General features: G+C 39.3%; 1 protein-coding gene across 2 annotated transcripts in view; it reads left to right on the top strand.

Annotated features, from left to right (window-relative positions):
• The window catches only part of SENP5 (SUMO1/sentrin specific peptidase 5), a 35,559-nt gene extending 22,199 nt beyond the window's left edge, over window positions 1–13,360 (top strand). The window contains exons 6-9 of one of the 2 annotated variants that reach the window (XM_006884188.1): window positions 4,738–4,875; window positions 10,436–10,519; window positions 12,085–12,135; window positions 13,055–13,360. In XM_006884188.1, coding sequence (XP_006884250.1) covers window positions 4,738–4,875; window positions 10,436–10,519; window positions 12,085–12,135; window positions 13,055–13,165 — 384 coding nt within the window. In that variant the 3' untranslated portion in view covers window positions 13,166–13,360. The remainder of the gene's footprint in view (window positions 1–4,737; window positions 4,876–10,435; window positions 10,520–12,084; window positions 12,136–13,054) is intronic. The other variant, XM_006884189.1, reaches the window with a different exon arrangement.
• The last annotated feature ends 483 nt before the right edge of the window (window positions 13,361–13,843 follow it).

Here is a 13,843-nt window from a genome sequence, read left to right as displayed (position 1 = left end):
GTAAGTTTCTCCATTTGGTTTTTTGCTTAATATAGTTTAGGTCCTTGTTGGTCCATATATGTTACTGTCATGTACCATTGAGTCGAAACCAACCCATTTCTAACCTTTCAGCAGATTTTTTCAGAGACAGTACATCCCCTGAGAGGAGATTGCCCATCTTTCTCCTGGATAATAGCCAGTAAATTCAAACTGCATACCGTTGCATCAGCAGCATCATTCCTTACCACTAAGCCACCAGAGTTCACTGGGGTGTGTTGTGTGTGTGTGTGTGTGTGTGTGTGTGTGTGTGTGTGTGTGTATGGTTATGTACCATCCAGTTGGAACCAACTCATAGCTGACCCTCCAGCAGGAGACTGTCCATCTTTATCCCATAGGGCAACTGGTGGATTTGAACCCAGCAGAGCACGTGTGCATGTGTGTATAGAACTGTTTGGTCTCATATTTATTGAAAATGTGGGTGCATAAAACCTACACATACTCCGTGGGAAGTGGTGGGACTGTGACGTACTTTTAAACTTGAAACGGTAGTATGTCAGTCAGCTTGACACAGTGTGATGCTAATGAACGTGCACTGCCAGCACGGGTGTGGCTCCTTAGAGACCCAGCTTGCTGCTTCTCCAGTGTCCCGTCTTGGACTTGTACCTCATTGTAGTACCAGTTTTCATTCTAATGCACTGAGGAATGGTACAGTTCGGCTTTTGTTGCTTGTCCAGGAACCTCTTGATCCTTGAAAACAAAACAGGGCCACACCAAAATGATTTTTTTTTTGAACGTTTGACCCTTACATCATTATAAAATACCCTTTTTTGTCTCTAGTAATGACTTTTGTCTTAATGTTTATTTTGTGTGATATTAACATAATCACTCTGGGTTCGTTTGGTGTCCTGAATAAACTTTACTCAAGAAAATTAGGATCTGCCTTATGGAGGAAATACGTGGGTTAAATGAACTTTGTTCAGAGAGAAGTTATAGTGAAGTTGGCACATTCTTAATTATACTAGCTCCATTTCAAGTGTAAGTAGTCACATGTGACAGCACAGATCAAGAATATCCCATCATTGGGGAGCTCTGGTGGCCTAGTGGCAAGAAGCTGCACTGCAATCCCAGAGATACGCGGTTTGAATCCACCAGATGCTCTGCCGGAGAAGGAGGGGCAATCTCCTCCTGTACCAGTCAGATCCAGTTTGATGGTACACACACACACACACATGCACACACACACACACACACAAAATAGTAAAAATTTAAAAAAATAATGACAAAAATAAGATATCTACTAATAAAGCTAATATCAAATGCCATGTGATGGCACTACTCAGGGAGCAACGAGTTAGAGTGGCTGTGGGATGGGTTTGAGGAAGCTGTATGAAGAGTGAGAATCTGGGAGGTTTCTCTTCAACTTCAAATTGATATTCCACCCCCTAGCTGAGGCTTCCCACAATTTTTACCTGTTTCATGTTTCATCGGCCTATTGAGAAAAAGGGAAATTATATGTTCCAAAGGTCATCTGATGACTTCTCTGACATTTGCATTTCTGTATGCCCCGTACTTTTAAAAATGAAGAATTTATGTGAATGCACCTCAGCTCTTGCCTTTCAGGTACTCTAATTGTGACAGAACAGGTGCATATATGTAATTGAGTTGAGTAAGACGCAAAAGTCAGAGAAATAAAATTATGTTCAGGTGAGTGAGAGAGAGAGAGAGAGAGAGAGAGAGTGTGTGTGTGTGTGTGAGAGAGAGAGAGAGAGAGACAGACAGACAGTGAGACAGAGATGGAGAGAACAGGAATTTAAAGGATACAGAAGCCAAGCAAGCCGGGTGGTGCCTGGAGAGACAGTGATAGAGTAGAAGCTGTCTGCACAGTTCAGTTAGCTGAGTATTAAGATCATATCATGAAACATCTTACATACCCGAGGAGCTTGGAGGCCAGAGATTGCCAACATTTAAGGTATCTTGGAGTTGTAAGACGTCTCTAGATGGAATGCTGTTTTTGAGATTAACTGTAGATCTAATGTGATTAATAGAGCATGAGTTTATTTAAAAATCAAATTTATAGTGTTTTCCTTTTGGCGCTTGTTTTATAATCGTGAGCATCACAAAAATCATTGCTAAATTAACAACAAAAAGGTGGAGGTCGGAATGTTCCAGAAGTTCATTCCGTCAAACTACTCCATCATTTTTACAATATACTCTTCCTCTTTCTCCTCCCGACCTCAAACCTCCCATCTGTACTTTTTTTGGACTTGGCAATTTGCTGGAAGGTCCTCAAGAAGCTCACACAGTTGTTGATGACATCAGGCAACTAGCTCAAGTCAGGAGGCTGTCCCCAGCAAGTGGAGAGGGAAAATCCCAGGTCAGAGTCTTCTTTTATGGGAGCATCTAGGTATAGACCGTGACCCCAGGGTATGGCAGTGTGGGCCATGCCTTATTCCAGCCTTTGTTTGTTTGTGTATTGTCAAATTGGAAACCATAGCTGGCCCTCCAGTGCCTTTTCAGAGGCAGTAATTTGCAAGGGAGGAGCAGCTGGTAGATTCAAACCATGTCCCTTTGTGCTTGCAGCACAATTCCTTACCACTAAGCCACCAGAACTCTAGCCTTTAGCAAGTCTTTAATCAAAGCAGTAATTCCCTTTTGTCCACCAAGTATCCTATATATTGTTTCGAGTTAACCACCTGAGTAGGCTGAGGTAATTCTAAGCTTTCCATTTAGCATGTCTAGTCAACACAATTCTGATGCTTCCCATTTAGCTTGTCTACTTGCCTCAGGGCAGACTTAAAAATATTGTAAAACTCTCAGTTTTACAATATCTGGTAGATAAAAAGTGTTCCCTAATGAGACAAAATATCCATATTTTGATCAACTACCAAGGCTTTTAGTAAGGTGGAGCCTCAAGATATCAAGGGATAGAAAAGCCGTTTGGAAAAGTAAACCGTTGACACCACAGCACTTAATATGTTATTTTTTCCGTACAGATTTAAAATATCACCTTAAAAGCCAGACAAACAAATGAAAAAGGTACTTTGCGGTAAAAGAAACACAGGGAAGGGAAGTTTGCAAAGTAGCTATTTATAGGGTCCAAATAATACCTGAACCGTTGGCTACCAAGTTGATAAATTGGTAGTTCCTCTTTTCCACATCCTTTGTCTAGGGTAGAAAATTATAATTGGAGAGTGGGAGAATACTGTGAAAACCATATTAAGTATTAGAATTTTATCTTTGGAAAATGGTTAATATGTTTTTACAGTGTAAGTTGTAGGCAAACAAAATAGCTAAACCATGGCTGGTGAATTGAGTCATCTTTAATATTGTATTCTAGATATTATTTAAATAGTTTTAATTATTTAGAGTTGTTACGGTAGGAAGAAATAGTTTTCTGTTCTTTTCTTCTGCCTATCTCACTCCCATGTTTATGGATGGAGAAACTAACAGTCAAGTGTGAAAATTCTCTTTGCTCCAAGCTCACAATAGACAAGAAGATTCCTCTAGATCAGAACATTAACTAACAGAAAGCAAAAAAGAAAGCATAAGAAATTAGTTGGGAAAAAACTTGATGTAGTTTAAATAGTCTTTATTCTTGTTTTAACCTGGGGAGTCACTAATGTCCTCTCAAAAAGAAAACAAAACAACAAAATTCACTTAACTTATGTACAAATGTTTATTGAGTACCTACTCTATTATTCCATCTACAAATGAAATTTTAAGTGGAGTAGCAAGTATTTCCTTATTGTAAAATTATTGTACATCTTAGAATAGAGAGAATATATTGGAATTATTAAAACCCATGAAGAATGGAAAGTATTATCAAGGATTTTTTTTTTTTCAGTTTCAGCATCTGGGAGACCTGAATGGGCAATAATGATAGTTGTTAGGATTTATTTAGTTATGATTTATAATGTGCTTATCGCCACAGTTCTGTGCATGCTCATGTATCTGTTTTCACTACAAATTTATAAGGTAGGCACTCTTGTTATCTGCATGTTCTAGTTGAGAAATAAAGGCACAAAGAGGCTAAGAAAAATGCCAAGACCTCTGGCTGATATGTGGAAGAGCTAGAGTTTGAACGTGGGAGTCTTCAGAGCTCATGATCTTACTTTACTAAACCTGTAGAACAGTAACAGTATTAGTGTTCAGCTAATGAGAGTTGAACAAGATGATATAAAGACAACTTAGAAAATTGGTAAATTTGCTGAAGCTTAATGCTGTTCCTAATACCAAAATTTGTTCCTAATCAAGAGTGGAGGCATTTATTATATTAGCTCAACTATGTAGATAGGAAAATTCATTTTATAGTAACATGGTTCAGGTCACATTAGACAATTGATAAGGGCAGGTTTAATAGTTTAAATGAAAACTGAAACTTTCTGAATCTTCTGTTTTCTTATTGTTGAGTATTATAGGTCACTCTCGTGGCCTAGTGGTAAGAACCTGTGCTCCAATCCCAAAGGCATGTGGTTTGAATCCACCAGCTGCTCCCTGGGAGAAGGATGGACAGTCTCCTCTCATGAGATTTACTGTCTCTGAAAACCCACTGGAGGGTCAGCTATGGGTTGGTGGCACATGACAACAACAGTTAAAAACATAGGCTTTAGACCAGACTTGGATTCAAATGCTGGCTTTGTGCATTCCAGCTTTATAACCTTGGCTGGGTCAAAGATCCTATGGAATGGAAGCTGCTGCTTAATGTTGTTGGTTTGATAGCCTCTAGTGATTACATTTCTTTCTGATTTTTTTTATCAGGTGGATTTGTTTAAAAAGAGTCTTCTGTTGATTCCTATTCACCTGGAAGTCCATTGGTCTCTGATTACTGTGACACTGTCTAATCGAATTATTTCGTTTTATGATTCCCAAGGCATTCATTTTAAGTTTTGTGTAGAGGTAAGTTGATATGTTGCTGAGTTTGCCTCCTCCCCTGTTTACCTTGTAGTTAACCAAGTATCATCTTAGTTCTACAAAGAGCAGCAGAAATTCATACTACAAATAACAGTTTCTATCATGAAAACCAAACCTAAAACTGTTGGCAGAGAAAAGGGCTGCAGAGTAATCCTCCAGAAGCAGAGAGGAGTTGTCTAAGATCTCGATCCCTCTGGGATACAAGAGTTTGGTGCTTGCTTGCTTTGTTGTTGTTTATCCCTAAAACATTTTGTTGTTTATTCTAAAAATCTTGGATGTGGACAGAAATTATTTCCTTTGGTCTTTCTTAAAGCTAAATTGACTTAAATCTCCAAAATAAGTTTTGAAGAATAAACTATAACCCATGAGAATCAATTAGAAAAATATTAGTGTTCAACTAATAAAAGATGGACAAGATGATTTGATATAAAGACAACATAGAAAAATTGGTAAATTTCCAATTTTTCCTGCCCTAGCAAAAAACCTATTTGAAAGTGAATTTCCTTTCAAAAAGCAGCAAAAACCCAAGAATACACCTTTAGAAGATACAGAAAAGTTCTTTATAATCAAAACTCAAATGTTTTATTTAAGTATTTGAAGGAAGTTTGAATAGGTGTACTTTGAATACTTTCATAAGTAAAGCTGTATTTGTATTGGCTTAAATCCACTACCTCTGAGTCTATTCTGACTGGCTTAAACTTGCTGCCTTTGAGTCCATTCTGCCATCAGTTTTCCAAAGCTGTAAATCATTGTGGAAGCAGATGGCCACCTTCTCCTATACAGTGGCTGGTGAATTTCAACTACTTGACCTTTTGGTTAAGTGCATCACGCAGTCCATGATGCCACCAGAACCTCCTTTGTATTAACTTAGGAATAGTCACGTGTATGACTGAATTCCAGATGGAATAAAGAACTAGATATAAAACCCAAAACGTCAAAGTATGAGAAAAAAATTAATAACAACCTCCAAAAATCCCTGCATTGCCATCCAGTCGATTCCTACTTACAACAGCCCTTGTCAGGTTTCTGAGATTGTCTGTCTTTCCAGGAAGAAGCTGCTCATCTTTCTCCCAGTGATTCGCTAGTGGATTCTAACTGCTCACTTTTGCTTAGCAGCCCCACATGGAATGTCCCGCACCAGATGCTCTGTTCACTGGCGAAGGAAGGCTCACTCGCCTAACACTCCAGAAAGAAATGACACAAAGAAACAGATTGGTAGTTTTGACCATATCTTAATTAAAAACTTCTGTGTATCATGAAGTTAAAAGACAAGGGACAGACTTAGTGAGAGTTCTGGTGGCCTAGTGGATAAGGAGTTGTGCTGCCAACCCAAATGCAGGTGGTTTGAATCCACCAGTTGCTCCTCAGAGACAGATTGGCAGTCTCTGAAAACCTACTGGAGGATCAATTATGAATCAGTTCTGACTTGATGACAATGAGGATATATAGACAGATGATTATTATCCGGAATAAATTTTTCTAAAACAAACTTCTTACAAATGTGTAAGTAAAAAAAGACCACTTGAAATGGACTAAAGAATAAGTAACTTTTCTTTGGGGAAAATTCAGATAACCATTAAATACATGGAATGATGCTCAGCCTTATCAGAAATAAGGGAAATGCAAATTAAATGCCTTTGAGTTGTGGTGCTGGAAGAGTATTGAACTTACCATGGACTGCCAAGAAAACAAAGAAGTCTATCTTAGAGAGGGTGAAACCAGATTGCTTCTTGGAGGCAAAAAGTTTGAAGCTTCATCTCACATACTTTGGGTAGTTTTCCAGAAGAGGCCAGTTCTTGGAGAAGGACATCATGCTAGAAAGGGACAGTGCCGGAGAAGAAGAACGAGAAGAAGAACCTGGATGAGATGAATTGACGCAGTTAACTGAAGTAATGTGGGCAAGTGTGTTGGAGACTGTGAGACTGGTTCAGGATAGAGAAGGGTTAAGAGGTATTATTTATAAGGTCACTATGAGTTGTAGATGACTCAGGGGCACATAACAGCAACAACAAACGAAACTACACCACACTCCATTTTGGCCTACTTAAAAGTTTGATGCTATACAAGTGTTTGTGTGGGTGTAAAGGAAGAGACACTCTCTTATCCCCTGATGGGGTTATGAATTGATAGGGACCCTTAACAGTGAACAGTTGGAATTCTTATCAATTCTAACTGCCTTGTAAATTAGGGTGTGTATCCTATTGAGTGCTAACCCATTTTCTTGTCTCTTGTTAAGTGCTGTCGAATCCAACTCATAGCGACCCTATAAACAACAGGTCTGAACCTGGTCTGCTCCATCCTCACCATCCCAGCACACTTGAGCCCATTGACACAGACACTGTATCAGTCCATGTCATTGAGGATATCAGTCCAATCTATCAATCTCTCTGTTCCAGAAAAATACTTATGTATGTCTGCATAGATGAAACATGTACCATGATGTTCACAGCAGCATTGTTTATAATAGTGAAAAATTGAAAACAACCTTAATGTAGTTCTTGCAAGAGGATAGCCATATCTTAGTATATTTAGTCTATTAAACTGACCACAGCAGTTAAAGTGAATGTGCTAAATCACTCTATCCTAACATGGAAAGTTTTCTAAGGTTTGTAGAATTTTAAAAGCAAACTGTGGCATGATGTAGCTACATGGGGAAAAATACATGTATACCTTCGTGTGTGTGTGTGTGTGTGTGTGTGTAAAATGTGTATGTGAATATAATTGCAACACAGTATATACAGGGAGCTCTGGTGGTCTAGTGGCAAGAAGCTGCGCTGCAATGCTGAAGGCATGCAGTTCGAGGCCACCAGCTGCTCCATGGGAGAAGGATGGGCAGTCTCCTTCTGTGCGATTAACTGCCTCTGAAAACCCATGGAAGGGTCAGTTACGGGTCGGTTCCAACCCGACGGTAAAACAACAGTGTATATTTGCATGTATATATAGTACACATCTGCATATATGTATATGCATAACTAAATAGGAAAAGACCAGTTGCAAGCTCGTACTTTTTATGTCATTGATTATCTTTAGGTAAATGAGGAAAAGAGTGAGACCAAGTTAGCCTTGTTAGTGATATTTTAATTTTTTTATAAGGAAAATACATTCATATATTACATGTAGAATTAAAATTTAATATAAGAAACAAACTATAAAGAACAACTGTTGTAAAAATAGTAAAATTTTTACAGTCTAAGTTTTTGGTTCTGAGAAATCTAGGAGAAACCAAGCAACCAATGAAGTGTGCTGCTGGAACGAATTCCAGCCCGGGAGAGTTAGTAGCTTGTCAGCTGTGAGCTCGGTGGTTCCCTTCTCTCAAATCCCTTGCTCATTCACCTTTCAGTCAACATGTCTCCGCAGTTGCCAGGACTTTTTGATATTTTCTTTTCTCTAGAAAAATTTTAAGAGATATAAACAATATAGCCATACATTGCCTTTAAAGAATCAGATTTCTCACAGGCAAAGGGGTTTAAAGATGTCAGGAAAATTGTTCCATCCAGGAAATATTACACAGTCCCTCCATGCCAAGCACAGTGCTGGATGCTAGAGCGTCAGTGACACTTTTTTTTGATGGAGCAAATGGCTATTAAACAACAGTTTGTTTTCTAACCCAATTCTGGATTGTTTAGGGCTTGATTCTATGTGATCACTGAAAAATTAATCTTTTGAATTTTTTCCCCAAGCTCCAAGGAGTTCTAGTGGCTTAGCGGTAAGGAGTTGCACTGCCAGCTCAACGGCAGGTGGTTGGACTGAGGAAAAATGATGGGCATTCTCCTCCTATGCAGTTTACAGCCTCTGAAATCCACTAGGGGGCAGCTATGTGTTGATTCAGAGTTGATGGCAGTGCATTTGAGTTTTCTCCTCCAAAGAGTCCTCTTTACCTTTTTAGCAATTGGTGTGATTATTTTGTGCATTTAATGCAAAGAAATCCCAAGAGTGGATTTGTTTTTGACAATAACTATAAGTCATTAAGGACTAAAGGCAGCCATCCAGCCAGGTGGGCTCGGCTGTGTTTTGTTTTAAGGGATGTAGAGGGAGTCATACAAGAGACTGTAAAGGAGTTGGGATTAGTATTTCCTAAGAGTTGGCCAGAAATGTTTTGAACAAATACTAGATAAGCATTAGGCTCCGTGAGAACAGGACAGCAACAGCTTGCTTTGTTACGGTGCCACCAGGTGACATGTTCTGGATCCCCAGTAGATTGTTTCTTCTGCTCGCTTTGTCAACACATATACTAAAATTGGAACAATGCAGAGAAGATTAGCATGCCTGTACTCAAATTCATGAAGCATTCCACATTTTTCTTGTTTTGAAAAAAATATGATATTTTATAATATTCACAGTAAGAGAACACACACTAAAGTTGCTTTTTAAAGCAGATGCTTAGTTACTGTCAATTAGGAGGTTCATTAAGCCTGTATCTGTATTTAGAATGTTTCTAATTAAGCTACATAAATAAGCTCTCTGAAAAAAATTTTTTTTATTTAAATAAAATTGCTTTTCACACTGGATCTTTCCCATTTCCTTTACCCACCCTTCCCTCCTCCCATCAAATTGTGCAACTCTATGATTAACCCTCTCTCCCGTCCTCACCCCTGAGTTCCTCCCCTCTCCCCTCCTTGGATCCTCCTACACGTTCTACAATAATGGTCTTATATAGTGTTTGTCTTTATGGGACAGAGTTAGTTCACTTACCATAGTCCCTCCCCCATTAAAGATTTATTGAATCTAGGTGATTTTTTAAAATGACAAGCCTCTTTTGACTATATTTATGAATGTACATAGAATTATTATCAGAAGGTAGTTGTTTGATTAGAGAAGAGTGCTATATAGTTACATCTTGTTAACTCTTAAGCATTTCCTTTCACCAAAAGATTTTGCTTCTCTTTCTCCTCTACCTTTGTGGAGAAAGGTAGTCCCTATTACCTCTGACTTCACCCTTGGTGAGGAGGGGATCTGTGCAAAGATCGAAGGGCATAAGGGGAACGATGGGACTCCAGCATGTCATCTTAATAGGGTTTTCAGCCATAGCTGTGACTCTATTCAGTCTCCAGAGGGCGTTTGAGTATAATTTTCTAGAAACTGAATGATACCTTTGCCAGCGTCCCTAAAAAATAAAGATTGTATCTGAGACTAAAATATTTTTCAATTCATTTTAGTTCTTGGTGATTTCTTCTGTTGATTTCTTCCCTATCTTGAGCTTTGGCAGTAATTACGTCTTTATTTTTGTCTTGCCAGTATTTGTTCTATTTGCATTTCATTGCAGCAAGTTAACTTATTGCTGGATAAGGCTGACCATCTTATAAAAAGTTCTAACTAAACAAACAATGTCCACAGTGTAAGTACAGGCCTGAGGGCAGAAGGGCTGAGTCCTCCTGAACAGTATGAAATAAGAGGCCTGAAATAAAGCTCCGGCTTTAAACCCTTAAATGCGTACTTTGCCCATTTATGTGGCCACAGCCTCTACCTTTGTGTCTGCTATGGGCAGGTTCCATTTTTCAACAACTAATGGAACACAGCATCTGTGTTGTGGTTTCTTTTTAACCAGAATATAAGAAAGTATCTGCTGACTGAAGCCAGAGAAAAAAATAGACCTGAGTTTCTTCAGGGTTGGCAGACTGCTGTTACAAAGGTAAGTATGTGATAAACATGAAAATCCAGGCATGTCAAAGGGCTGGAATGGTCCAAGGGGCGGGTGTCTTTAAGAATTGGTGACAAAGAGAGCAGTGGGGGCCTGGAGGCCTGACCACAAAGTTCATAATCCTAGTAGTCTGGATTTAGTAGCAGTTATCCGGCGGTTTCATTTTCCTAGTCCTTGCTGGGAACAAAGGACCTCCATCATTTCATCTCTGGGGCAGCTGCTAATGTGGCTGGCTGGCGATTTTGAAAATATCTTGGTGGCACTTATTTCTTGCCTCCTGGCTCTTATTTCCAGCTGGCTTTCAGAGACCTGGAGAAAGGCTGGAATCACTGGTTCCGCAAGGGGAGTTCCACTGTGTTCCAGGCAGCAGGGAAGGCTCTGTCTGGAGGCTTACTGGTTGGCCTGCAGGCGTTAAAGCTCTACTAGGGTCAGAGGGCCTTGTAGACACTCAGTTCTCTTCTAAATACCACTGACTTGACAATTTATTGTCCGTGCTTTCTAATTTTCAAGGTGCTTTTGCATATCTGATCTTACTTGATCCTCACAGCAGATCTGAGATATGTAGGCCAATTAAGGTTAGGCATCTTATTGATGAAAAAATGGAATTCAGGGTTGTTGTTGTTATGTGCCTTATAGTTGGAACCAAGGTTAGAAGCCCTCTTCTCAGGTCCCTGATCTCAGGCCTTTCTGTCTCATTGAATCACACTGAAGAGACAGGGGTTTGAAACAAGCTTTTAACCCAATCTCAGAGCAACAGATTTTTTTTTGCCTTGAACCAAATGCAGGTTTTGTTCTGAATAACATAGTGTACTAACTTTAAAGCTGAACTGAACTTGAAAATCTGAATTTACTTACCTGAATTACCCAAAGATTCCTCTGGAGTTGACTCAGGATGATTTATGGTCCAGTTTAGGCAGAACACTCTAACCAGTTCTTCTGAGAACATAGTGCTTACTCTCTGATCTTTTTCAGAGATCTGGACAGGTTTTTGTGTTAAGTGATAAAAATATGAAGACTACTAAGCAGGGATGTTACACTCTAAGTATTTAGAATCCAGGCCTACCTTCTGATCCACAATTCTGTTTTATTCCATTGTTAGTAGATTAATGTTGTTGTTGTTAAGTGCCGTCGAGTTGCAGGCGACTCATAGCGACCCTATGAAGGAAGAGTCCTCGACGCTTGGGTGCCTTTCATCCTCTCTCCAAGTTCATAGGATTTCTGGAGGCAAGCTATTATGGAAGTGGATGCCACTCCTTCCAAGAGTAGATTAATAACAAACTAATTATCCAAATGGAAGGTTTACAAACAAGATTTTATTTTTCTTCCCATTTCTTGTCCTTGGACAAAGTGTTGTTCTGTGAGTTGTAGTTGCCACTTGATAGCTCTTTCCGTGTGGAACACTTCCACAGAACTAGACATTTCAGATAATGAGATACCAGAGGTGTGTGCCAGCTGTAAGACATATACTTTCTCCTTGTGCACATTTCCCCATCAGACAGTCTTAGTTACAGAGGAGCACCCAGTCTTACTATAATGATAATTTTTTCCTTCCTCAGTGTATTCCACAACAGAAAAATGACAGTGACTGTGGAGTCTTTGTGCTCCAGGTAAGAAAATATCAGGGTTGGGTTTTTTGTGTGTTGTGGGAGTTTGTTGTTTTCTTCTTTTTTCTCTCACCCTGAATTTGCAGTGTGTGGACTGATTTTATTGGGTTTAGAGGGGAGAAAGGGAATCCCTATGATGTGTACCAATTTTACTGAGTACAGGCAGCAGAATATTTATTCTTCCTTCATGGCATTTTTAGATATTGGGTAGTATATATTTTATCAAAGATAAGCCAGGCTGGAGACTGGTCTGAACTTATCCATATCCTAAACTTTTTTGATTTAAAGATAATAGCAAAGAGTTTTATTAGAAAACATACATCCCAGAGAGTGAAATGGGTCATTTCTCTGTAAGTAAAGAGGTGGAAAAAAGACCCATATTCTAAACTTTTGACATTTACAGAATTAACTATTCTTTGTGTTTTGATTTAAAAAACAAAAACAAACCAAACTATTAGCAAGCAGTCTGTAGAATTTTGGCATAATGTAATTGAATTTTAAATAAGGTGATATTTGAAAACAGCTATCTCATGTTGAAGGTTTTCTTAAATGTCTAGAACTACTGAGAAATTTTAGTTATAGATTACATGTTGATGTAATTTATGAATATAAATACTTGCAAAATCTTAGGAGAGACATATTCATGTACCAAGCAGATGTAAGTTCTGACTCAGTGCTAGGTCTGCCTGCCTTCTCAGCTTGCTGTGCCTGAGGAAACCAGAGCCTCTCATAATCTTAGTGAGGGGGGGAAGACTGCACCCCTGCAGCAAGGTTGAGTATGGTGTGGAGGGACAGCTTTTAAAATAATGCCTATTCCAAGCTGGTCAAGTGTGGCCTTGGGCTCTGTTCCCTCTGCCTCTGGCAGAACCCCGGGCTGGCACAGCTCTCCATAAGCCACTTGTGTGTTTCTGGCCCTCTGCAGTACTGCAAGTGCCTCGCCCTAGAGCAGCCTTTCCAGTTTTCACAAGAAGACATGCCCCGCGTGCGCAAGAGGATTTACAAGGAGCTGTGCGAATGTCGGCTCATGGACTGAGACCCAGCACACACGCTTGGGGAGTCTGACCAAGTTGGAGCAGGTGGTTTGTTACTTGAATCTCCAAACACTTATTTGAATTTTTACAGATATTCAGATTGGTGGTATTGGACCACTATTGTTACCTCAAATTTATGTTTGCCCTTATTCATTTCTCCAGCTACCATGGACTATTTTTAATGTTCAGTTGGGTTTAATTTTTAATTTTATGGATTCTGCGCATCCCCCCACCCCATATTTAATATTTATTATCCAAACGCATGCAGGTAGAGCATGCAGTGCAGAGTATTAAACAAACAAACAAACAAAAAGCCTAGTATATTTGGTGCAGCTTAGTTAGAAGTGAACTGAATACAGGTTTAAAATTTAACCCGAGAACCTAAAAATGCAAGATCTGTTTTTGTTACATCGTAACTAAAAATGGTAGATGGGGGAAAGAGTAGCTAGGAGTTGTTTTGACAAAGCCAATTTTGTTTTGTTTTTACCAGCAGCACTTTTCATTGACTTCCTTCTCCAGGCATGTCTTGGAGGGGGAAACACATTCCCTCTCAGAGGGTCAGGTGGGTGTCATGCGTTGACTGGGCTGGTTCTGTTTATGGGGTCCCAGTTTTAAGAACAGGGCCTGTTTTGAGAAGAGTTAAGATATGAATGTTCTCTCATCTCTTCTGGGATAAACAA

The sequence above is a fragment of the Elephantulus edwardii genome, unplaced genomic scaffold (assembly GCF_000299155.1).
Source record: "Elephantulus edwardii isolate Elephantulus edwardi_28Jun2011 unplaced genomic scaffold, EleEdw1.0 scaffold00032, whole genome shotgun sequence".
Lineage (NCBI taxonomy): Eukaryota > Metazoa > Chordata > Mammalia > Macroscelidea > Macroscelididae > Elephantulus > Elephantulus edwardii.
Note: the sequence above shows the minus strand (reverse complement) of the source record. Positions and strands in the feature narration are given on the sequence as shown.